General features: G+C 38.6%; 2 protein-coding genes across 3 annotated transcripts in view; one reads left to right on the top strand and one right to left on the bottom strand.

Moving 5' to 3' along the window:
• The window catches only part of LOC139980894 (synaptic vesicle 2-related protein-like), a 20,821-nt gene extending 10,731 nt beyond the window's left edge, over positions 1-10,090 (top strand). Inside the window, exons 5-16 of the mRNA XM_071992899.1 lie at positions 660-784; positions 1,324-1,387; positions 1,728-1,853; positions 2,349-2,483; positions 2,934-3,007; positions 3,500-3,576; positions 4,108-4,206; positions 5,054-5,168; positions 5,893-5,974; positions 6,490-6,579; positions 7,500-7,610; positions 8,288-10,090. Coding sequence (XP_071849000.1) covers positions 660-784; positions 1,324-1,387; positions 1,728-1,853; positions 2,349-2,483; positions 2,934-3,007; positions 3,500-3,576; positions 4,108-4,206; positions 5,054-5,168; positions 5,893-5,974; positions 6,490-6,579; positions 7,500-7,610; positions 8,288-8,293 — 1,104 coding nt within the window. The 3' untranslated portion in view covers positions 8,294-10,090. The remainder of the gene's footprint in view (positions 1-659; positions 785-1,323; positions 1,388-1,727; positions 1,854-2,348; positions 2,484-2,933; positions 3,008-3,499; positions 3,577-4,107; positions 4,207-5,053; positions 5,169-5,892; positions 5,975-6,489; positions 6,580-7,499; positions 7,611-8,287) is intronic.
• LOC139980892 (matrix metalloproteinase-17-like) lies at positions 9,998-23,662 on the bottom strand. Of its 2 annotated transcripts, none has more exons than XM_071992897.1 (10): positions 23,285-23,662; positions 19,085-19,624; positions 16,706-16,779; positions 16,253-16,407; positions 15,759-15,983; positions 15,419-15,664; positions 14,787-14,891; positions 14,082-14,252; positions 11,898-12,031; positions 9,998-11,403 (listed from the first exon to the last, which is right to left on the bottom strand). In XM_071992897.1, exons 2-10 carry the CDS (start codon positions 19,199-19,201, stop codon positions 11,107-11,109), a joined length of 1,524 nt encoding a protein of 507 aa, XP_071848998.1. In that variant the 5' UTR covers positions 19,202-19,624; positions 23,285-23,662; the 3' UTR covers positions 9,998-11,106. The 2 variants fall into 2 exon arrangements, with proteins under 2 accessions (XP_071848998.1, XP_071848999.1); XM_071992898.1 differs by having other exon boundaries at positions 19,085-19,289.

Below are 23,662 nucleotides of genomic sequence, written 5' to 3'. Positions count from 1 at the left end.
GTTCTTCAGTACTTTCATTTAGCATGACTAGAGGGGGTGGGGGTTGGAAGCCGTGAAATCACTTCGAAGACCTGTCTGACATTGTCACATAAGGGTGGAGGTTGAGTGAGTAAGCAACTTATTGTTGTATATTACTCTACTGCTAGGCCTATTTGATCCAATATAAGACACATTTCTCAATGAATTATTTCGGACTGCAAAACTTAGACGAAAATAAATATTTGAGTTTAGGGACCAGAAATGTAATCTTTTCCAACCACTGATACCTTAAAACTGCACGTTACCGTCAATCTAAGTATGATGAGAAATATGAAAGAACTTATAAAGATTACTTACGAAACTTCTTAACTAATTCTTCGTAAGCCACTTCAGAAGTTTTAACAAGAAATATTTCGTAGTTTAAGAAAGATTATTCTTCTTGAGTCCAAGCTAAGAATGTTCTTAACTTTTATGTAATAGGGCCCTGCAGTAGTGATTCTCGTTACGGGATAGGGGGGAGGCAGGGAGGTGGTGGTGTGCCTACTCTTATTCCATAGACTGTAGAATTCTCAGGGAAGGTGATGGACAATTTCACACCACATACCACTGACATAAACACTAAAGGATATTTGGATATCTGATGATGACCTGGGTTATTTCCCGTCTAAATTTCTCGACAGCAATTAAAACTGGCTGCGGTCTTGATGCTCGTATTCGGAATCCTTTGCTCGGCGGTTCCGACATTCGTCTGGCTGGTGATCATACGGTTCTTTGTCGGTGGATTAATCGCTGGCTTCCATCAATCGTAAACAGCTGTTTATTTGTTTGTTTATATTATCGAACTTTAGAGCAATTTCCTTTGTAAACTGATTTCCGACATCCAAGAGTAAATAGATATGTAACGATTCTTGCACAAGGAAACGGACGGACGAAATTTATTCCACTGACTCAAAACTGGAATCAGCCCATATCGATTAGTGATCGATTATGGATCTGCTTCGGTAATTCGTCGTATCATATGTATCATATATATTATTTACAGAATTGTGAGGTAAAGAATTGTGGTAAACCCATTGAAGGCGGCGTAATCACACGACCAATTCAGGGGAGGGGGGGGGGGGCGGTCTACACGTGAAAATGGTGCATTTCTTCCATTTTAACATTAATTTAATTTAATGTTATGATGTCATAAATGTCAATAATGTTATCCAAAATGTTCTTCAAACAATGTGAATAGCAGAACATTCAATAATGAATTATATCGTTTTTAGGTTCCTCAGTCAATTTGCATAATGGCAAGTTAGGACGTGGTTTTCATATTTTCTTTTTTATTAATATTTACAGTATTCCAATAGTTCCGGAGTTCGTACCCCGCAATCGAAGAGGAACGTTTGTCTGGCTGCTTAACGTGGGTTATCTTGATTCCTATTTGAATATTTCTTAATATAATACGACTTAATGGAATATATCATAAAATGACTAGAAGGTTGTAAATAAATCTCTTTGTCAGATAAGAAGTTTCAATGAAGTCAGTATACACGTCATAACAATAACAGATGCAACGTAATCATTGTCATGTAAATTAGGCTGTACAAGATGTTATAAATGCTATAAAGTTCAAAGTTTGGTATTTGTTGAGTTAAAAAAAATTGTTTTTTTTTTGTATTAAACATCTACCGTGGCAAATCCTGTCTCTAATCCTCTGCTTTAATGTATTAAAGAGAGTTTTTGTACGCTTAAACATTCAGCTCTCATTTGCTATCGGAGGTGGCTTTGCGGTCGGGATTGCCTGGCTGGTGATGCCCAGCTGGGGGTGGCGAGCGTATCTAGCGATCTGTACTTTACCATCACTTATCTTTCTAATATTATGTCAGGTATATCTTCTTTTAACTACTTTCTCTGTTGTTTTTATTTTTTTAAATTTTGTTTTATTAAACTTCTCACAAACCGTATGGTGGATACAAACTAAACACTTAACGATACAACCACGCATTGTAGTACAAATTATATATGGTACTGGACGAGTACAAATCACAAATTAGGAGTACAAATGAGTACTAGAACAAGTACATGTGTTAGAGTGTGACTCACTTCGATTCATGCTATGAGATCGGAAAAGTGCATGATTTAAGAGGAGACAGGTATAATTATCGTCGCTAATAAATAATATAAGTTTTGGGATAACTAGAATATAAAAGGTACCACCATGAGGTCGTCCCATTAGCATGACGTAATAAACTGGCATATTAATACGGAAAAAAAGATGCAGGGGCATTCATCATGGTAGAAAGAATTGTATATTTGAAGTAATTTTATCCAATTAAAGTGTTCGTTGTTTGAGTCGAATTTCTTGTCTCCATTTTTGCCAGTGGTTACCAGAAAGTCCTCACTTTTACATGTCATCCGGACGTCCAGAGAAGGCAATGGAGGTCCTTCGTCACATAGCAAAAATGAATGGAAAACCGTTACCTCCAGGAAAATTGAAAAAGAATCACGTTTCTGAGGTATGGAAGTCTCATTTTGAAATAATTTGAACAAATTATTTGTCCGGATACGAGAAATTGAAAAAAGGCCTATTCTGCTGTTCTTAACTTTCCAGAAAATGGCAAAAATCGTTTCTCAATTTCCTAATTCCAGAGGCATGGCTTGTAATTACAAAACTTTTGTAAGACATTTGTAAAACACACTTAAGTGTAAAAATATCAAAACTTGTTTTGGGCAGAGGTTCGAAATTTCTGTTCAGTGTAAAAAAAAAAGCGCCATGAAGTAATCAGGATTGAATCATACCCTTTCTAAGCCTAGGAATTATTGTTTATAATACATTTCCTCCAATATTGCTATAACGTGATATAGTAGCCGAACTATTGACTTAATTTGATTATTAGTATACTCTATCAGCCATAAGTGATATAAGATTCCTAAGCCATCATTTGCACATGTGCAATTTATTTCAGAGGAGGGGAGAGTATGTGGAGCTGGTGTCCACACCTTTCTTAAAGAAGATGACTATACTTTTACCTGCGCTTTGGTAAGAACACAAATAATCCAGATTTATATATTTATATATATATATATATATATATATATATATATATATATATATATATATATATATATATATATATATATTGTTTTTATTTTTATTTGGCTTCATTTATGGAAGCTATAAGCCAGGGCCATTACACATGTGTATTTGTTGTAGCATGACATGGGGTAGAGTTCAGCGAAACTTACGGATATTGCGTAACCCTGATGAGAATGATAATGACGACGACGATGATGACGTCTTAAAGCATATGACATAAGTCGAATTTCTAATAGACAGAGGGAATACTTTTTAAGGTGAGAGAACCATTCACACCACACCCGGTGACTGTGCTGTTTAGCTCACAAAGCACTCTAGCCACCAGATCCCTAGAGTCCTAAAGACCTCCGCCCCCCCCCCCCCTCCCCCTCTGCCAGAACCGCGGCCTCCTTCCACGAATTTAAGTTGAGTATATCTTTGTTATTTTCTGTACAGGTTTATCACCTCCTTTGTCTTGTACGGCGTAGTTTTCTTATCTTCAACATTACTTAAGAGCGAGAATCCATGTTCCAGTAAGTCTATTTATATATATATATATATATATATATATATATATATATATATATATATATATATATATATATATATATATATATATAATATAATTTCTATATGCCGAGGTAAAACAGAATACTCGTATTTGTATTCTTACTTTTGATTTCTAGATATTTGGTCCACGTGAGCGATTCAGTGTTTCGCTGTTTATTGAAAGATACTGGTATAGATGCATGTACAATTATTGTTGACGTCAATATTCAGGGCATATACACGTTATCTAGTGATAAGATTCACTTGATTTAAATAGTTTTGCCAAAAAACAAACTACATATTTATTGCAAGATATACTGGTTAGAAGCCTGTGTACAATAATTGAAGCGTTCTTATGCAAATGATGTGTGAGATGTGGTAGGAGAGAAATTTGAAAGTAAGTCAACTCACAACACGCTTATTTCATAAGAAACGGTATAAATTGTCGAGTCCACTTATTATGTGTATTTTCGATCAACTGTTTTCTGTTCATGTCATTTACTTATTTTTGACAGGTTGCGTAATATCTGATTTTGAATGTCACGATGAATGTTCACGAATGACGTCAGAAGCCTATCTCTCGTTATTTATCGTATCATTAGCTGATATGCCAGGTGTGTATATTACCAAAGTACCGTTGCATGATTCACCTGGGCATGCGCATGACGTACTTCCGGATTGGGTCGAAAAAATACCGTAGCAACTATACGAACATATCATATTTGCACATCGTAAGCAACATCCTAGGCAAGTTTAAGGAGAGAAATTGCTTTACAAGTTATTCCGATATTGACTTAAAAAAATGCTGTACCGCTGTCATGTATCTGAGAGTTGATAACAACTTCCTGGTCCGTTGTGTGGGAATCAACTTTTATGTATCAAAAGTTTTCACCATTTCAATCTGAATTTGGCTTTACCATCTGACCAAGACGTGTATTATTAGCAAGTAAAGGATAATAAACTACTGGATCTTGGCATTAAGAGCCGCTCACTTACTCCTGGTCTGTGATCTATGAACCGTTTCATCCAGGGAGTTACACAAATTTAATGTCACGGTTTACTTTTGCAGTGGTATATACTTTGGAATGTTGGTTTATAATGACATCCCTAATATTTATAGACCATCCTAGTAAGTATTATGTTAATTGCCAAGTGTTTCACTAATTTACCACAACAACAGAAACAGTTAACTAAGGACCTTTGGTTATGGAAGTTATTCAAACATATTTATCAATGCTTGGTTAATTTATCAACTCATCCATGACATCTACATTGCCTGTTAATTAAATATGCGTCTCTACTCATTATGATACAGGTTTGTAAACTTGTTTGTTCTTTTATTGAGTAGTCACTAAAACTTGTGACATATTATTTAGAAGCACTACCTGCAAGGCACGTTGGAGCAAAGCGTTATCTAATCACACTGATACGTAATGTACCTTAATTGTTTCATCTTTAAAGGGGTTGTCTTCGCTTCGCTCACCATTGACGTTTACGGCCGGAAGTTCTTACTATGTGGCGGCGCTATCTTGTCTGCTTTGGCTTCAGCATCTTTAATGACTTGCTGGGAAAACAGGTAAGATATAAATGGACATCATAATCTTCTCAGAGAGATATATGAAAACAGGTAAGATTAAGAGACTTCATAATCTACCCAGAGAGATCAGGGGCGTCGGAGCCGATACGGACCAATATTCACGGGGCAAAAAAAAAAAAAAAAGTAGGACTAAGAAAAAAAATGGCAAAAAGTGATGCCATGGCAAATAATGATGACTGCAAGTAAGCTAAATGTGACTACTCTGGCATGGAAGGGGTCTTGTTTTCAAGCTCGGGAAGTGCCATTTCCTGCAATCTGGGAGGCCTTTTTTCAAAATTTCTCCATTACGCTGCGCGCTAACCATGGTGGCACGTAGCGTGGTTTGACCTATCAAACGTCCCCCGATAATTATGATAGATGGCCACACTCTGATCTGCCGTACTAATCCCAAATAGCTTCCGACGCCCCTGGAGATATATGAAAACAGGAAAGATTAAGAGACATCGTAATCTTCCCAGAGAGATATATGAAAACAAGTAAGATTAAGAGACATCGTAATATTCCCAGAGAGATCTTATAACAGTTAACCAGTTTGTCTGTCTTTCATTATAAATGCGGAAGAGTTCACTCCGTTACGTTTTGCCTTAAATTGTCGATTATCGATCCATACTTTACTTCCCGCTAAGGAAGCTGTTTCACCGAATAAAACTGAATCAATAGCAATGACTGTTATTTCCCCTTTTATCTCCTCTTCCTTTTATAGGATATTTACGACCGTGTGTATCTTTATATCACGTGGTGCCATCGACGTGACCTTTATCACATTGTTTGTGTACACGCCAGAGGTAGGCTCTTTTTTTATATATCTTCTTTGCTTTTGATTAAAAAAGAAGCAGAAATTAATTGGAAAGGGACTAATTACACACAAATATATAACTTTATTGCAAATTAAATGGTAAGCTGACATAATAACCATTAACGTAAAAGACAGAGGTGCTTATAATGAAAGACTGCAAACCAAATTAAGTTCTAATCCCTTTGAATTTCCGTGAACTTTTAATATTGTCCTGTTTTTCACCTCTATTCGTTTTTCTATGAGGGTGGTATTTTACAATGGTGCTATTCCTAAAGTGTGTACGGTGCACCCTAACAGCGCGTCTATGTGGTAGGCCATGCGGGAAATAATTGCTGATTTAAAATCAGTACGAATTAAAAGTATACCGGTATTAATTCTATTGAATACCGACATTAATTCTCAGCCAATCACCATGCAGCTTCATATGCCGGTATTAAATATGCGTCTACCCACGTGATTGTATAGTGACGTAACACGCATATCTACCTTCCTTTCCCCAATCAGGTTTATCCAACCAGAGTTCGCGCCCTTAGTGTTGGCGTCTGCAATGGATGTGCTAGACTAGGTGCTGCCCTGACGCCTTTAGTGGCACAGGTAAGGTTACGGAATGCCATTTGTATCAAAAATGTTCAAAACAGTATAAGCATGTCCAAAATAATATAAGCACGTCTAAATTTATAGAAACATGTCCAAACTAATATAAGCATGTCCAAAATAATATGAGAGTGTCGAAACATTATATGAACATGTCGAATGTAACTGCTAACTTCATATTTGTGGGGAACATTTTGGCGTTTGCATTCACGCCATTTGTTGCGAAATGTCCAGAACAATATAAGCATGTCCAAACTAATATAAGCATGTCCAAATCTATATAAAACATGTCCAAACTAATATAATTATGTCCAAAAATAATATGAGCATGTCCAAAATATTATGAGAGTGTCGAAACATATGAACACGTCGAATGTAACTGCTAACTTCATATTTGTGGGGAACATTTTGGCGTTTGAATTCACGCCTGAACTACCCCCTCTCCACCACAACCCAGCCATCTTATTAACAGCTATAAAACATCACCGCTACTTTTAGCAACGTTATAGTACGGAATGCCATATGTTTCAATAAGGTCCAAACAATATAAGCATGCTAAAAGTAGCGGTGATGTTTTATAGCTGTTGACAAGATGGCTGGGTTGAGGGTGGAGATAGCGGGGGGGGGGGGGGGTTGGGGCATTCCCAAACAATCCCCTAAACGGGGTGGAGAAAAGGTTTATATCATACCAGGGAGTTCATAACAACTCCTTGCTCTTACTTTAAATGCTACCACGTTCCTTACAATAAATGAGTTTTGTCAAGTTCCATGCAAAGCATGAATTTATGAATTAAATTGTGTGTCAAAAAGACGCGGGCGGCACGGCTTATTCCAAGGAATGTATCATGCATATTTTAATGACTGGCATCATAGATATATATTTATACTTGTTCATTGCTTCTTATTTTCGTTCGTTTTAGATCTTATCAAGATACACGCCTCAACTATCGCTTCTCATTTACGCAATATGTTCCACTTTTTGTTTCATTGGCTGTCTCTTCCTCCCAGAGACGAAGGGAAAACCGATTCCGGTAAGACAAGAACATGATGCACGCCCTCATTTTTGGGGTGATTTGCACTATCCTCAAACTAACAAAACTGAAATGGCCACAACACCGTTATCGCAAACATTATTAACACATAGCCCAGTAGAAGTTTGATGACATATGTCCACATTTTACCTTTCTGGCATGTTTCCGGGAAATGCTGTTTTTACCCCCTGATTAATAAGTTCACACGAAATTTTAAGAACAACACAGTTGTCAACAATTCTGTTATGGAATATAAATGTCTGCAAACTTCTATAGATATATAAAGGGCGTGGATTATACAAAAGAATATTACATTGGACTTACAAACTTAAAGCCTTTTAGACTTCACCCCCCCCCCCCCCCCCCTCTTCCCCATCTTCCCTTTGGGTTGTTTGTTTCCATATCCACTCCAGTTCGGCCGAGCCGATCCCGCCGCATAGGGACAAATTTAATTGGGATCTACTCTCTAATAACCCAAAATTCTTGAAGTTCGGCAAAACGACGTCACATGAGAAAATGAGTGCAAAGAAAATACATTTCTTTTTAGGTTACGAGCCTTAAGACAGTATATAGGTCTTTCATAAATGATATTTCCTATCACCGACGACCCACTAAAACATGAAACTGCAGCAGGTAAAATAAAGAAAATTCCACATTTCTATCGTTTTTTGTTACAGACATAACATACAGGAGTCATACAGTCGAGCTGCTGGGAACAACTTGATGGGCCATGGCAGGGTGTTTAACCCTTATGTAGTGACAATTTATGTCCAGCAACTCTAAAGGGTGACCGTTATCCAGACGTGTTGACATGTCATATTCCAATCCAAAGTCAAGTTTGATTGCAGGTCTTGGTTGTGAATTATCTTAAAAAATATTTAATGTATGGAACGTTCCTTTAAGGTCAAGTTATTGACGAATGAGTTCTGTTTCTTATCAAGAAAGTGGTTTACCAACATTTTAGAGTAACTGCTAGGATTTCCGTTATTTTTTCATAAAATAATTTAAGTAGACCAACGCATAATCAGTAGTATAGACTATTTCGCATGCACGATTCGGGCGATGTTGTTATTGTCATGACGCATGACCCAACAAATTCTTAGCTGAACTCACGATCATTCCAGGCGACAGAAAATACCGTTCTCCGCTGAGTCAGTCTGCGCGGATAGTGATACAATATAGCATCTTAGCAACGGAGAACAACGATCTGATTGGTCACAAGTATCTCAAATGGATAGTTGAATATTAAACTACTAGTATAGAATGAACTATGACCTGTGTTTTGCTGCAGTACATAACAGAGAAATGCTGCTTGATTGCATCAGGAGGCCTGGATAATGTATAGGAATTTTAAATTTCGGTTGCTAGGTAATGAGATACAAACAGGTGTGTAATATATTCAATGGTGCCTTGTTCTTTCTTAAAGTCTTTGGATCTTCAAATAACGTGGTATTATGATATTTTATATTTATTTGTGACGTCTGCAAATATGCAAACTAGGTTGCCATTTTAAATTTACGCATATTAACGAATATTACACAAATTATTATTTGTTAAATTTTACAGCTGGTTTGATTCCTAATCAGAAGATCTTTCAAATGATAACAATTAAATTTATCAGCCAAGCAACAAATTAGGAAGCATTTTATTGCCCTTCCCTCTCGGATATACCCACCGTTCATAGACTAGGCCTAACGTTAGCCTACATTGTAACTACGACCAAACAATGTTAAACTTAGTACTCTTACCACTGCTAACTGGTGAATGTTTTCATCATCGCCTGCTCGCCAGGACAACAAAACTGCCCGGTGCCCAATCAATATATTTTGCTAATTCTATCGCTAGTTATACGTGTAGTGCAAAAACTGTCAGGCTTTATTATATAGTAATGTGTACAGCCTGCATAGCCTACACATACACTTACATAGACACCACACATGGAACAAGATTCTGATCTCAAGTTAGTGGCGCTATGTAGGAATAGAGAACAATTTTTATGTGAAATTCCTTTGGCATGCCAGGAAAGCCCCCCAAAACACATAAAAGAGCTATCTAGCTGCAAATAGGTTTTTTTGCAGGTCAAATTTTGCGTAGTTTATAGGCAAATTTGAGATACTTTGTAAAATTCTACTTTGTGTCTATGAAGGAATATGGATGATTTTGGAAATACCCATGACAAAGGTATACGTTATCAAAGTTTCTTGTTAATTTTTATGTTATCAAATCTATGATACATTACAAAGAATCTGTGTACTTGTCAGCTGATTGACGATGTCTCTAATGGCGTCCCTCGGATACAACCAGCCAACATCTGGAAGGCAATATAGATCAATATAAGGCCGATCAATATAAGGCCGATCAATATAAATGCAACAAAATGATAGACATCTTTTTTTTAATGTATTTCAATCAGTTTACATAAGCAAATAAAACAAATTCTGAAGAGAACATTTTAAACAAAGTAATTCATTAAAGCAAAATCGATGAATTCATGTCAGTCATTTGAAGAATACGCACATTTACAGCTTATGCGAACCGATATCTAGCATGTTTCTATGTAACCATTTATGTTGTCCCTTATCTGCTGGGAGCGGGTGGCCATAGACCACATTTTACTATAGTTGATGGTTGTATGCCTTATTGTTGTATGATGGGTGATTGGTTATGTGGTTATATGATTGTGTGATTTACTGGTTCGCATCCGTTTCTTTTTTTGCTCTTTTAAAGACTATACATCTTACTCTTACAGTTAGACTTAATTATAAGAATGAATCCTTTAGCCAGTGCAATTCCATAAACCAAAGAAAAAACCTGCCCACGCACGTATCTTGCACAAACAAGAATATTTCCAATGGAAAATTCCTATAGCGAGGGGTGAGGATAATAAGTGGGTGCACCCTGGCAGCCATATTATTCATAGTCATGCCACACCTATATTATATAAAAGGTTCATAGTTCAATATTTCAAGAAAACGTTAACAAAACCTGGACTTTAATGGTAACATACGCTATATTTCTGTATAATATTTGGGTCTTTGACAAGAAGCTTAATGCAAAAAATCTAAAACGTAATATATGGTTTTCAAAAAAAGTTATATACATTTATGTTAGGTATGTGTTTACCGCCCTGTTTGTCCAGGGGCCAGGGGGGGGGAGGGAGAAAATAGGGCTTTGAGAGAGTATGAATATTCCCGGTTTTCCCATATTATATGAAATCTGAAACTAACTTGGCATGACTTGAGCGTAGACAATTATCAGGTGTTTGCAAACCGTCGGGAACATTGTTTTGTTCATGTCAATGACTTTAGGGTACAGTTAATTACTTAGGTAGAAGAATTAATACTAAAAGAAAATGAAAAATCCTACCAAAACGACATTTTAGTATGAAATGACACTTTTTACTGGTTGTATAATTTTAGCTTGGTATATGCAAACAAACAACTCTTAACTTGATCATCCATATAAGAAAGTAACTTCAACGGAATCATTCAAATCATCAATTCCCTCCTTCTTCGTTCTCCTCCGGCATGACTCGGATTGGTTCGGCAATATCCGGACCGGCTCCACATCCCATCCAATACAAAGCTTTGGACTTCGGATAACCTCGTTCCTTGGAGAGTGTGTTATCATCGAATCGCCAGTAGTTGTCTCCACGGAAAAAGTACGTTTTACCATTCTTCCACTGGAACGCTGACGTCACCGATGACGGAATGCCTCTCCATTTGTCACTGATTGTACGTTTCCCGCCTTTGATTTTGTCAGTACGCTCGTTGAAAATGTAGAAATGGTTTCCCTGAAAATGAAAGGGACAACTTTTTTTTAACTCAAAACAACGCCATATGTTGCAAAATCGCAGCTTTTCGTCTGCCAAGAAGGGTGACGAATAATCGCAAAGAAAAGCAAAATTCATAATTAATGCATAACGAATGCAGCCGTGGCACTAACCTTAAATATGTGTATTTTGCCATCACCACCCCACACGAATGCTGGTGTAATACTCACCTTAAGTATGTGTATTTTGCCATTACCACCCCAGAAGAATGCAGCCGTGGCACTAAACTTAAATATGTGTATTTTGCCATCACCACCCCACACAAATGAAGCTGTGATACTCACCTTAAATATATGTATTTTGCCATCACCTCCCCACAAGAAAGGAGCTGAAATACTCACCTTAAATATGTGTATTTTGCCATTACCACCCCACACGAAAGCAGCCGTGGCATTAACCTTGAATATGTGTTTTTTGCCATCACCACCCCACACGAATGCAGCTGTAATACTCACCTTAAATATGTGTATTTTGCCATTACCACCCCACACGAATGCAGCCGTGACCGATTTTGGTAATCCCGTCTTTTTCAGCTTTTTTGGGAAGTTTGCGTCGAGTTTGTAATTGGTGTATCTCCAATATCTATTTCCTGTAATAAAAGGCAACCATTGATTGGAAACAGTTACTATAGATACCTAACAATCACAATTTGAATTCATGTAAAGATACGTCCATCGAAGTATGAGACCAAGAATATGTTAAAGGACTGATTGCCTTGTCTAGATTACAAACACAAGAAAGGTGTAAACATTGGACCATTGTCAAGTCCACTACTTGTGCAGAGTGCCCGATTTCTGGACAAAAGCGACTTTCTGTCACAAACACATGACGATATATGCCTAGCCTATCATATTCATGCCAATGGAAGACCCTTTACCGGTGGCAGGAAAACGACAGACAAATGTTATTTTCCCTATAGAAGGGCACTTCCGTTTGTGATACATGTAAGAGAGGGCGTGTCGTCCAAGGGAGGTGGGGGTGGGGGGGGGGGTGGGGCAGGGGCGTGGGATGGTATCATTCCTTCAGAGCAACCAGTGTATTCAGGAGCTGGGGCTAATCCCGGTTCATTGTATTGCTGGGGCTAATCCCGGTTCATTGTATTGCTGGGGCTTAATCCAGGTTCATTGCATTGCTGGGCTAATCCCGGTTCACTACATTGCTGGGGCTAATCCCGGTTCATTGTATTGCTGGGGCTAATCCCGGTTCGTTGGATTGCTGGGGCTAATCCCGGTTCATTGTATTGCTGGGGCTAACCCTGGTTCATTGTTTTGCTGAGGCTACTCCTGGTTCCTTGTATTGCTGGGGCTAATCCCGGTTCAATGTATTGCTGGGGCTAATCCTGGTTCATTGCATTGCTGGGCTAATCCCGGTGTATTGTATTGCTGGGGCTAATCCTGGTTCATTGCATTGCTGGGCTTATCCCGGTTCATTTTATTGCTGGGGCTAATCCTGGTTCATTGCATTGCTGGGCTAATCCCGGTTCGTTGGATTGCTGGGGCTAATCCCGGTTCATTGTATTGCTGGGGCTAATCCTGGTTCATTGCATTGCTGGGGCTAATCCCGGTTCATTGTATTGCTGGGGCTAACCCTGGTTCATTGTTTTGCTGAGGCTAATCCTGGTTCATTGCATTGCTGGGCTAATCCCGGTTCGTTGGATTGCTGGGGCTAATCCCGGTTCATTGTATTGCTGGGGCTAATCCTGGTTCATTGCATTGCTGGGGCTAATCCCGGTTCATTGTATTGCTGGGGCTAATCCTGGTTCATTGCATTGCTGGGGCTAATCCCGGTTCATTGTATTGCTGGGGCTAACCCTGGTTCATTGTTTTGCTGAGGCTACTCCTGGTTCCTTGTATTGCTGGGCTAATCCCGGTTCAATGTATTGCTGGGGCTAATCCTGGTTCATTGCATTGCTGGGCTAATCCCGGTTCATTTTATTGCTGGGGCTAATCCTGGTTCATTGCATTGCTGGGCTAATCCCGGTTTATTGCATTGCTGGGCTAATCCTGGTTCATTGCATTGCTGGGGCTAATCCTGGTTCATTGTATTGCTGGGCTAATCCCGGTTCATTGCATTGCTGGGGCTAATCCCGGTTCATTGCATTGCTGGGGCTAATCCCGGTTCATTGCATTGCTGGGGCTAATCCCGGTTCATTGCATTGCTGGGGCTAATCCTGGTTCATTGCATTACTGGGGCTAATACCTCTTCATTGCATTGCTGCGGCTAATCCTGGTTCATTGCACTGCAGAATAACGCTGCAAGTAACCTGATAAATAATAAAGGCTTCTACAACATATCTTTACTACAGTAATATGAAAACCTAACCGACACTGATTTTATTCCGTGCTAAAAAATATAGATATACTACGCATGTGCCCTCGATATCTGTTTAAACAGTGGGTGTTATACCCTTTTAATTACCTTATTGGCAGTTGCTTCAGCCCCCCCCCCTTTTTGGCAGGGGGGCAAAAAGCAAAGAGTGTTTTGACTGCAGTTATGACTGCTATTGTGTGTTGTTTCTGTGATTGTTTAATTGCTTATTAATCAAATGCTTTATCGTAACATGTGACATTGTCAATGACGTAAATACACACCGTAAAAAAACAAAAACAGAGTTAGCAGCTCAGTTTCTATGAACTTACCTTTGAAAATATAAGTCTTTTGATTAATTTTTGATGTCACAACCGCGTTAACATTGCTTGGAGCTCCCTTGTACACGGAAGTAATCTTCTTTGGGAATCCACTGGCGACGCCGTTGTTCCTTATTCTCCAAAGGTGCTTTCCTTTGAACGCGTACACCTTGGCATCAAATGCTAAAGAATTCAAATGTCAAGTCAAGATTTAGCAAAAGTTTCTTAAATATACTGAATTCACTTCGTTCGAATGAATGCCTGTGACCTGTTTTTTTTTTATATAATTATATTACATAGTTTAAAGTTTAGTTACCAAAAGTCTTTTGCGTAAAATAGTGTAAAGCAAATCATTAATAGAAAATTGATGGGAAGTTATAAACACTTTTTGAAAGAGAAAACAATTAGATCAAGCAGACATCAAACTAGTGACTTCATAATTACAAGGCCTACTTAACCAACTGAGCAATTCAGCCCTTAACTGGTTGAGATCCTTAACAATCAGGTCTTTGGTAGTGCTACAAGTTAAAACCAACTTTCATTCCGTGTTACCAGAGATCACAACCTTCGATACAAATCCATAAAACGGCGTGAAAGTGATTTCTTTACACAAATGACACATATTTATTATTTACATGTGCAAGCAAACACAAATGTTTGATATGTTTAATATGGTTTGTTCTGTACTATATGTACACATTAAGTGACCACACATACATTGATCTACGGCATCCCATGGACTGGTACAAGTGTCAGGTAAGTTCTCCCCCGTGCGACCAGGCCCAGACGCTACAGCCGGGGTTTCTTCTTCGGGTGGAATACCTGGAATATAAATTCAATGCATAGATTGTTCGTAACATTGTGTTTATGTTTATATTCACACATTCATAGAATATAATCACATAAATTAAATGCTTATATGACGAAGTTATCACCAATAGTCAACAAAATATAACGTTTTAGATCTCAAAATTATCTGCATTTTGCGAAGATTCCATTAAGCACAAATCATATCTTTCTAATTTCAATCGATTTTTATATCAAATCTTTATAAAGGAACAAATCTTGCCGAGTTGTTGTGGTCTTTGCGGTGACTCATTGCTGCCAAGACCAATATGATAATGGAAAGGGAATATCTGCAGAAATGACGTCAGAGCTCTCTTCAATCGATTATGTATTGGGCCTACTTCATGTAAGTCGTAATCCAATAAATAATTCTGAGCAAAACATAAATGAAATTCGAAGATGGAAACAACTTATCTGTCTTATGACGTCACACTGCCAATGACGCCATTACACTCTAATGTTTATCGGTGTTTCAAATGTATTTGATGTAAGTGTATACCTACCATACATCTGTTGGATGCCCTGGATATCATCCTCGGGTAGTTCATAGTTCTCCACGTACCCCTGGTACCATGGGTACATCAGGGCCCCCTGGACGTCAGAATGTCCCAAACCAAACGCGTGACCGAATTCATGAGCAGCAACAATGTATAGGTTGATACCATTATATGATCTAACAGTAAAATCTTCCTCATCGTCGAAATGGGCTCGTCCGTCCTCTGGATAGAACGCATGCGCCAAGGTTCCACCTGTGATGAAAAATTGGTTTGGAAAACACCTATAGTTTCATTTTCTGTTTTCAAATTTCAAATTGTGAGTGGCCATTGAGTGATTGGTACTTACGAGGTCCATCGAATGCGTTGTGCGCCCCGTCCCCGTGATCACCAGTATTGAAACTAATCGTGAAGTCGGCTTGACTGGAATCATCTGTTTCACGAAATGTAAGAGGGGCGTGTCGAGCCCAGAGTTCAAACGCCCTCTCAATGGCGTCTCTTACCTCCGCCCGAGTCAGGTGGACACTGAAATTCTCAAAGTAATATTTCAGATCCATTCTCGACCATAAATATTCTATAGTAATAAAATGGGAAAATGCAAAGTGAAAGCTTATATTCCAGCATGTGTACATGTTCCAGGGAATTTCAATGTCATGTAAGTGTTTTATTTTAACAATATGTTCTGTGCAGTGTATTATCACACATCGCCCGCACGATTGCTCATGAATATGTATTTTATGATTACGCAATATGGTAACGGTTTTTATCTGAAATTTGATTAACTTATCCTGAGCAGTAAAGAGGAGTAACAACTCTAAGAAGCAATGAAATATGAAATATTACGGCTTGTCGCATATCGTCTAGCTCTTATATTCGGTCTTTGCATTTCATTTGCACCGAAGACATCGGGGTTGCCACACCGCGGTGTTATGAGTAATTCACGTGTTTCTTCGTTTACGGTTCCAGTAGGTTCTAGACCGGCGAATAGCTGCATTGCACTGTCAATGATAAATGCGATACACATTTGTTAATATTCGTATATGTACTCAACAGTGTTTTAGCTCGAAACCATTATGATGATTACAGACTGTCAGTGAGGAATTTAAGAATGTTTAACTGAAGAGCTTTCTGTTCCTACATCTTTCCTGGTTGCGGTACTATTTCCAACATAAAGAACTGATTGTCCAAGTTAAACCTAACCTCTAACCTACCGTGTGCCGCACTTTGCTGCTTTGTAATGGACAAAAACCTACTAGAACTGAACAGCTAAAGTGGATGAAATATCAAACTACTTACGCTAGAGCCGATCTCCCCGAGTCTTGGCTATGCGAGACACCAGTCGGAAACCATCCGTATTTGACAAGGTAGTTCTACAAAAACAAACACAACGTCAGAAGATATGTACAGGATAATCCACTGAGATGCACAGGTATTATAGTCGGGCTTGTAGGGCGTGGGAGGGGGGGGGGGTGGGGAGGATTTGCTTTGACTGACTTTGATGTTAAACTCTGTTATCTACATCATTACGCCAATAAGTGTTATAAGTCATAAGCGAATCCCAATACCTTCTATTAAAAATGGATTTAGGTGTCACAGGGTCTCTTCAATTAGTCAATATCTCTGTATTATATGATAATAAAAAATAAAAAATTGGAAGCTGTTTGCTGCAGACAATCCGACCGGCATGGATACAAGAATTGTGTATATGAATTATTTATTGAAAGGAACAAACAAGCAAATGCAGACTGTTCATTTATGACGTAACTTTACGACCAGAAAGCCAGTTGGAGAATTCACAGGTTAATTGTAGCTTAAATTTTGGAGTTATCTTGTTTAAAAGTTTTCCAGACTTTGTAACCTGTTGACCTCATTTGACTACTGACCTCTTCCAATTTCAATAGGGTTCTTGCACTCACCAAGTTGAACTACATCCAAACTATGAAGTTCAAGAAAGATGTACTTCTTGAGTTATCGTGCTTACAAGATTTTCAAACTTTAACTTCAATGTTGACCGCAAATGACCTTTGACCTCCACCATTTTCAATGGGTTTCCTCTACTTAACATGGGATGTCAACATGCCAAACATGAAATTCATCAAAGCCTCTGTTCTTGAGATATCGTATTTACAGTGTTTCCACAGTTTGACCTTTGGTGACCTAGTATGGCCTTTGATCCCAGCCGAAAACAGAAGCAGCCGAAATCTCACTATGTTGCATGTACATGCCAATTTGAAGCCCATCCAACATTTTAATATTGAGTTATAGTGTTTACAAGTTTTTCACAGTTTGACCACTGGTGACCTAGTATGACCTTTGATCCCAACCGAAAAACAATAGCAACCGAGAACTCAATATGGTGCATCTATACGTACAAAGTTCGAAGTTCATGCAACTTTAGAATATTGAGTTATCGTGTTTACAAGCCAAAGCGTCACATACACACGCACACGCACGCACCCACATACGCATACACACATACATACGCACACACAGACACGCATACATACTGCATCATGATCGCAATGATTCCGTTTGCTTTTAGGAAGGAATGAAACAGGTGGTAATTACGCAAGAATAAAACCAACAAATTAGAAATAAAACCAACAGTAAGCTGGCTACCTTGGTAGGTTAATATTTAGCTTGAATTCGAAATTTTCAGACATTGAAATATCTCAACTTTATTTACGATATCTAAACTTAATTACACATAACAGACGAATAATTGTGATTATTGCCTGTAGGCCTACGCTGTAGTTTAAAAATGCGTCGTTTTCTGGAATTTCTTGTTCTCTCCTAGTGATTTTTAAGCAAAATCTACATATCCGAAATTGCTTGACCATCTATATCCGTCTTTCTTTTTCTTGGACTATATGCAGTTAGAATTATGACTATACGTAATGACTTATTTAGTACAAGACAAATTCAGTTCTCTATTTCAAAGGTGAGAGTACAAGAGAACACTGGTAATGGTGACGTCTGGTTATGCTATCATGCAGCCTCGAAAACCACCACGGTGACTTGACCACCAATCATACTCCAATTTGAACACAGAAGGTGAAATTGTCAGTACGGGCTTTCTACTGCGCTAATTTTACAAGGCATGTTTCAATTTCGTTGAGTTAGACTTGAGCTACCGCCACAGAAATCATTTTTGTCCCACCCTCACCATAAACCTCACCATATCGAAACAAACACGACTTAGATGTAGGGAAACATTTTGTTACATCGTAACATGCTGAGTAACATACCACACTTTATCATGTGTACTCACTAACAAACTATAAGAAATGCGTGTACTCACCATATAATGACTTTCTGAAGAATAACCGTTGTATCCTCTGCATTAAATGTGTCATGTATACCTGGTGAGGGTCACCATAGAACTCCCAAACTTGCATGCATGCCCAAGATTGAGCTGAAATAATACCTTGGCAACCAACAGATCAGACGACGTATATCTCTAACGACAAACCAATGGTTACCATGTTACACCCATGTAAACCTACATAGGTCTAAGTTGGTAAATATGGTTATACGTAGGTAAGCCTATACCTTTTAGGTAGCTTTAAAAATAACTCATATATTGTAGGCTATAACCCCGTTTTACATCTTAGACTTACGTATAGGCTTATATACGTAATACCATTACCATTACGGCAACTTCTGCAAACTTACGAATTCATCAGTGCCAATAATCTCGTCACTTGTTGTTTTCTTTTTCTTGCCTGCCACGAAGCCAACTAGAGACAGCAAAGCTATCAGTAATATACTGCAGACCTTCCAATTCTGCATGTTGATTCCTGCTATATAACATTCACTTCAATGTGACAGGGTAGTGGTAGCGGGTGTTGAAAATCTTCTAACAGTCTGCTATGCCAACCTGCAGGTGGAAGCACCAAATCGCTTCCTCAATCAGTAGTAGCACGTAACACAATGACGCATGTAAGCCTACGATACTGCCAAAGTCAAAACAGTATATACGAAAAATTACAGTTCCGTTTGTTATTATATGGGATTATTATGGCCCACTCTATCGCCGCAACCTGGCATGATCAGTACACGGGTGGGGGGATTAACTCCGAATGACTACCCGATGTCGGAAGGCTTTCCTACTTGTTTATCACCATTAAAGGTCAATCGCAGATATTGAGGGCTCCGTAAAGGTCACAGAGATCCAGGTGGCCCACATTGTTCTCCTCTTCGTTCGTCATCAATCTACAAATAAGGGAATGTTGATGACTGTTTCAAGAAAAAAAGCTAGCCAATAAGTACAAAGTTTTTAAAGCGAATTATCGTGTTAGACCCATGTAAACTATGTACTTGACCAGCTTAGGTCAACCGTTACACAAGCAGTTATGATCAGGCCAAGAGGAAGAGGCATGGAATACGAACAGTAATCGCCACACTGTATTTCTGTATCACTCAAGTCAGTGGATTGTTTATATGGGAAGGGTGACAGAGAAAGATATGGGGTGTGGGGTTGCGCGGGTGGGTGGGTAGGTGGTGAACTAAATTCAGTATTCAAACTAGGGTACATGAGCTATGTGGTACTTTATATTAAATATTTGTCTTTATAACAAATATTTAGTCATTTATCGGGCTATGGTCTAAATAATTACAGAACTGTTTTCGCCTCGTCAGAGATGATAACGGGGGGGGGGGGGGGGGAGATTAGATATTATCTATTTAGAGGGATATCAAGACCCAGCTCTGCATAACTCTTGTCTCTAGTCAACAAGGTTTTAAACAAAATTCCAGACGAAATACGGTAAAGCAATATAAGGGCAGGGTGGTTCAAGTTACCCGGTGAAACCGATCAGCAATTTCTACAGTGTAAGACTGAAATAAACTCATCGATGAGGGGGTTTCTGGGATCGTGCGGGGAAGGGGGTTTCTGGGGTTGTGCGAGGAAAGGGAAGGTGTGTGGTGGAGCATTCTAAGTATTCTTTTCATGAACCGGTTGAAGTACTTTCTGTGCCTCCTGTGTTCGTCTCAGTATGTCTTCGTTTATCCTATACAGTGGTATCATGCTGTGATGACGGTGGTTGATGGTTCATCGTTAGAGAATCTGTCACTCGAGATCGATATTTGCAAGGCTTGTCTCGCATGTTCTTTAACACTTAATGACACGTCGTGTACATTATGACTGAAGCAACTAATATCAACCACTTCTCCAGCACATGTGAACATAGCAGAATTCGTGTAATGAAACATTTGCTAGTCATTGGACTTTGCAACATATATCGTAGAGAGGCCGAACAAATGCTTTGCTTCTTACAGAATATACTAAGCCATGAAAAGATACTTAATACACATATATACGTCAGAAACCAAACAAACAGAAAATGGAAAAGGAAGCGAAATTTAGCGAATCATGTTAGTTAAGCCCTGTGGGAAATTACTCGTTTGGTTTATCCTGCCGAATGATATACCTCTCAATAATAGAAATATTACGCGGGGTGTGGTGGGGTGGGTGTGGGGGCGGTAAAATGACTATAGCAGTTTTCATTTCTCAATTACATGTTGACAAATGGCGAGAATTTTCGTTTAGGCTTAGACTTGGATCAAGCTTTCTTCAAGATGCATAAAATATATCAAAAAGCAGATTCCGGCGCCATTACCAAAACGGGCAAATTGCGCAAGATGTGATCGTCGTCTGCTCACCCTTCACCTTCTAGACAAGTGAAGTATTGGCTTTATTTAGTTTAGGTAAGAAAAGGGTCAGGAAGGACAGTGTGCTTATAAAAAGAAAAAGACAACAGTCTCCCACACTCAGGAAATTCATTTGTTAAGTGCATTCTTAAAGGCATTTACACTTTTAGACATAACTACCGAATTAAAAAGACTATTCCACTCGCCCACAACTCACTCCGAGAAGAAATATTTCCTGACATCCAACTTACTCTGATGTAGCCAGAGGGGGCATAGGGCAAAGTACCCCAACAAAATTTGTTTTGGATGTGGGTAGAGAAATGGGCACGACTGAAAACAAATTGAAGATGGAGTGACCATATAAGGGTAAATAATAAACGTTTTCTCTCTCCCCCCCCCCCAAACAAATAAGGGAAAATACTGTTTTCCAGTCATAAATTGGTTTAATTAATGTCTAAAAGGGCATATTTTATCTCGCTTGGCGGTTGCTCTTAGTGTGGGCCGTTAAATCGGGACGAAATCCCCCCTTAAATTTGGAGATACAAATTTAGCTCCCCCCCCCCCACCCTCAATCAAATAGCTGGCTACTCCCCTGAAGTGAATAATATTGCTATAATAAAGGAAACCAGTCAGCATTTCATGCGGAATAAACTCTTTGAGAACAATGTAAGATCTTGACCCAGAAAGGTACACAATCATTTGTGTCATGTAACGTGGATTATCCATGTTGTCTTTATGGATCATAATCTGAAGGAAGTTGTCACCACATTTTAATACAGATTAAAATATTCCAGAAAATGAAAGATTTTGCTAGTGAAAAGTACACCTTACTTATTTCATGTGGAATATCATTTCGCAAAATGTGAAGGAACCAGCTGCGTTGTTAGAGTTTGTTTTATGGAAGAAGGAAAAGTCGCTATTTTCATATGGATTCAAGTGTTTCAGGAAATGGAAGATCTTGACCGTAAAATGTACCAAATTATTCCTTCAAAATTGTTGTGGGGATCATTTCTTGAATAAAAGTTGATTATCCGACAATATATAAGGCTAGAACATAATATATAATTTGTTCTCTGGATCCGAAGGAAATTGAACGTACGTGTCACCATTTCCATACCGGATTAAAACTTCTTACGGATTTGGTGATGTGAAGGTAAGATAAATGTTATCGTTTTTATTTATGAAGGCTCGCTCGGTATTTAGACACTAGTGTACAGTCAATACATGCAGCTACGATCAATACCCACAACACAGTTTACATAGCAGCGATGGACATCTCAGGTCCAGATAAAAGATAACAAGGTATTACGTTTCATTACTGTCTGCATTTTGTAGCGACCAGAAAAAACTTCACTTGCAAGCAACAGAAAGTTAACTTTTTAAGAGGGCGGCACGCGGTTTAGGGCGAGTCTTCAATGCCTTTAAGGCTTACATACATTCACTTATAAGTGTCAAGAAGACCTGTTCTGCGATGTGGTTTTAGGCTATCATACAGTCATAAAGTGTCAAGACGACCTGTTCTGCGATGTGGTTAAAGACTGTTTAGATGATGTTCGGAAATAGATGAAAAAAAAAACTACCTAAAACTGAATGACGAAAAAACTGAATTTATTGTGACTGGCGGTATAATCAACTTGAAAAGGTTAATATCCCTTACATTAGGGTTGGTAATATAACCATTGTGCCATCTTCAAACGTTCGTAACCTTGGAGTTATTCTGGACTCATCCCTATCAAAGGAGAGCCACATTACATCATGCCTGTTTATCAATTAGGAACATTGGCCGTATTCGCCGATATGTTAACCAAGAAACAGAGGAATTGATGGTTCACGCCTTCATTACATAGATTGACATCGGAAATTCACTCCTATTTGGCATCACTAAATCTCAACTACAGCGCTTACAGCGTATACAAAACTGTGCTGCCAGGCTAATCACATTATTCTCAGCAGCTTCCCATATAACTCCAATTTTGAACAAATTACACTGGTTACAGCCGGTTGAACAGAGGATCATTTACAAAACTGCTCTTTTCGTTATTAAAATTCTCAATAATGTTGCACCAATGTACCTGTCAGAACTTGTACAACCATACACAGGATCGTATTTCAAGGAATCGGTGGGTCCAGATATCCTTCTCCTGTGTGCAGCCACAAAAGTGTGGAATAACTTACCTCAATCAGTTATACTTGTCAACAGCCTTGGAAACTTCAAGAACTTACCTGTTCCAAGTTTCATTTATGTAACCTATTTCTGCTGTTTCTGCAAAGCTCCATGAGCACCTTCGGGCGGATACCGGCGCTATACAAAGTGTCCATTATTATTATTACATACATTCACTAAGTGTCAAGAAGACCTGTTCTGCGATGTGGTTTAAGGTCTATATACTTTCACTAAAAGTCAAAAGACCTGTTGTGTGATGTTCTCTACTCACAAAAAGTCCATCTTTGATTTTGCGTGCATCAAAGTTTCTAGAGGAGTCGGTATTTTTGTTTCTCAACCGTATGAGAATTCTCCATACCGTTTATGATAATATTATCCTGCACTACTTATCTTACTGTAATTCTGCTGGGCCAGCAACTACCCTTCGCAACTGCAGA

The sequence above is a fragment of the Apostichopus japonicus genome, chromosome 15 (assembly GCF_037975245.1).
Source record: "Apostichopus japonicus isolate 1M-3 chromosome 15, ASM3797524v1, whole genome shotgun sequence".
NCBI classification, from domain to species: Eukaryota; Metazoa; Echinodermata; class Holothuroidea; order Aspidochirotida; family Stichopodidae; genus Apostichopus; species Apostichopus japonicus.
This window is presented reverse-complemented; position numbering and strand designations above follow the sequence as displayed.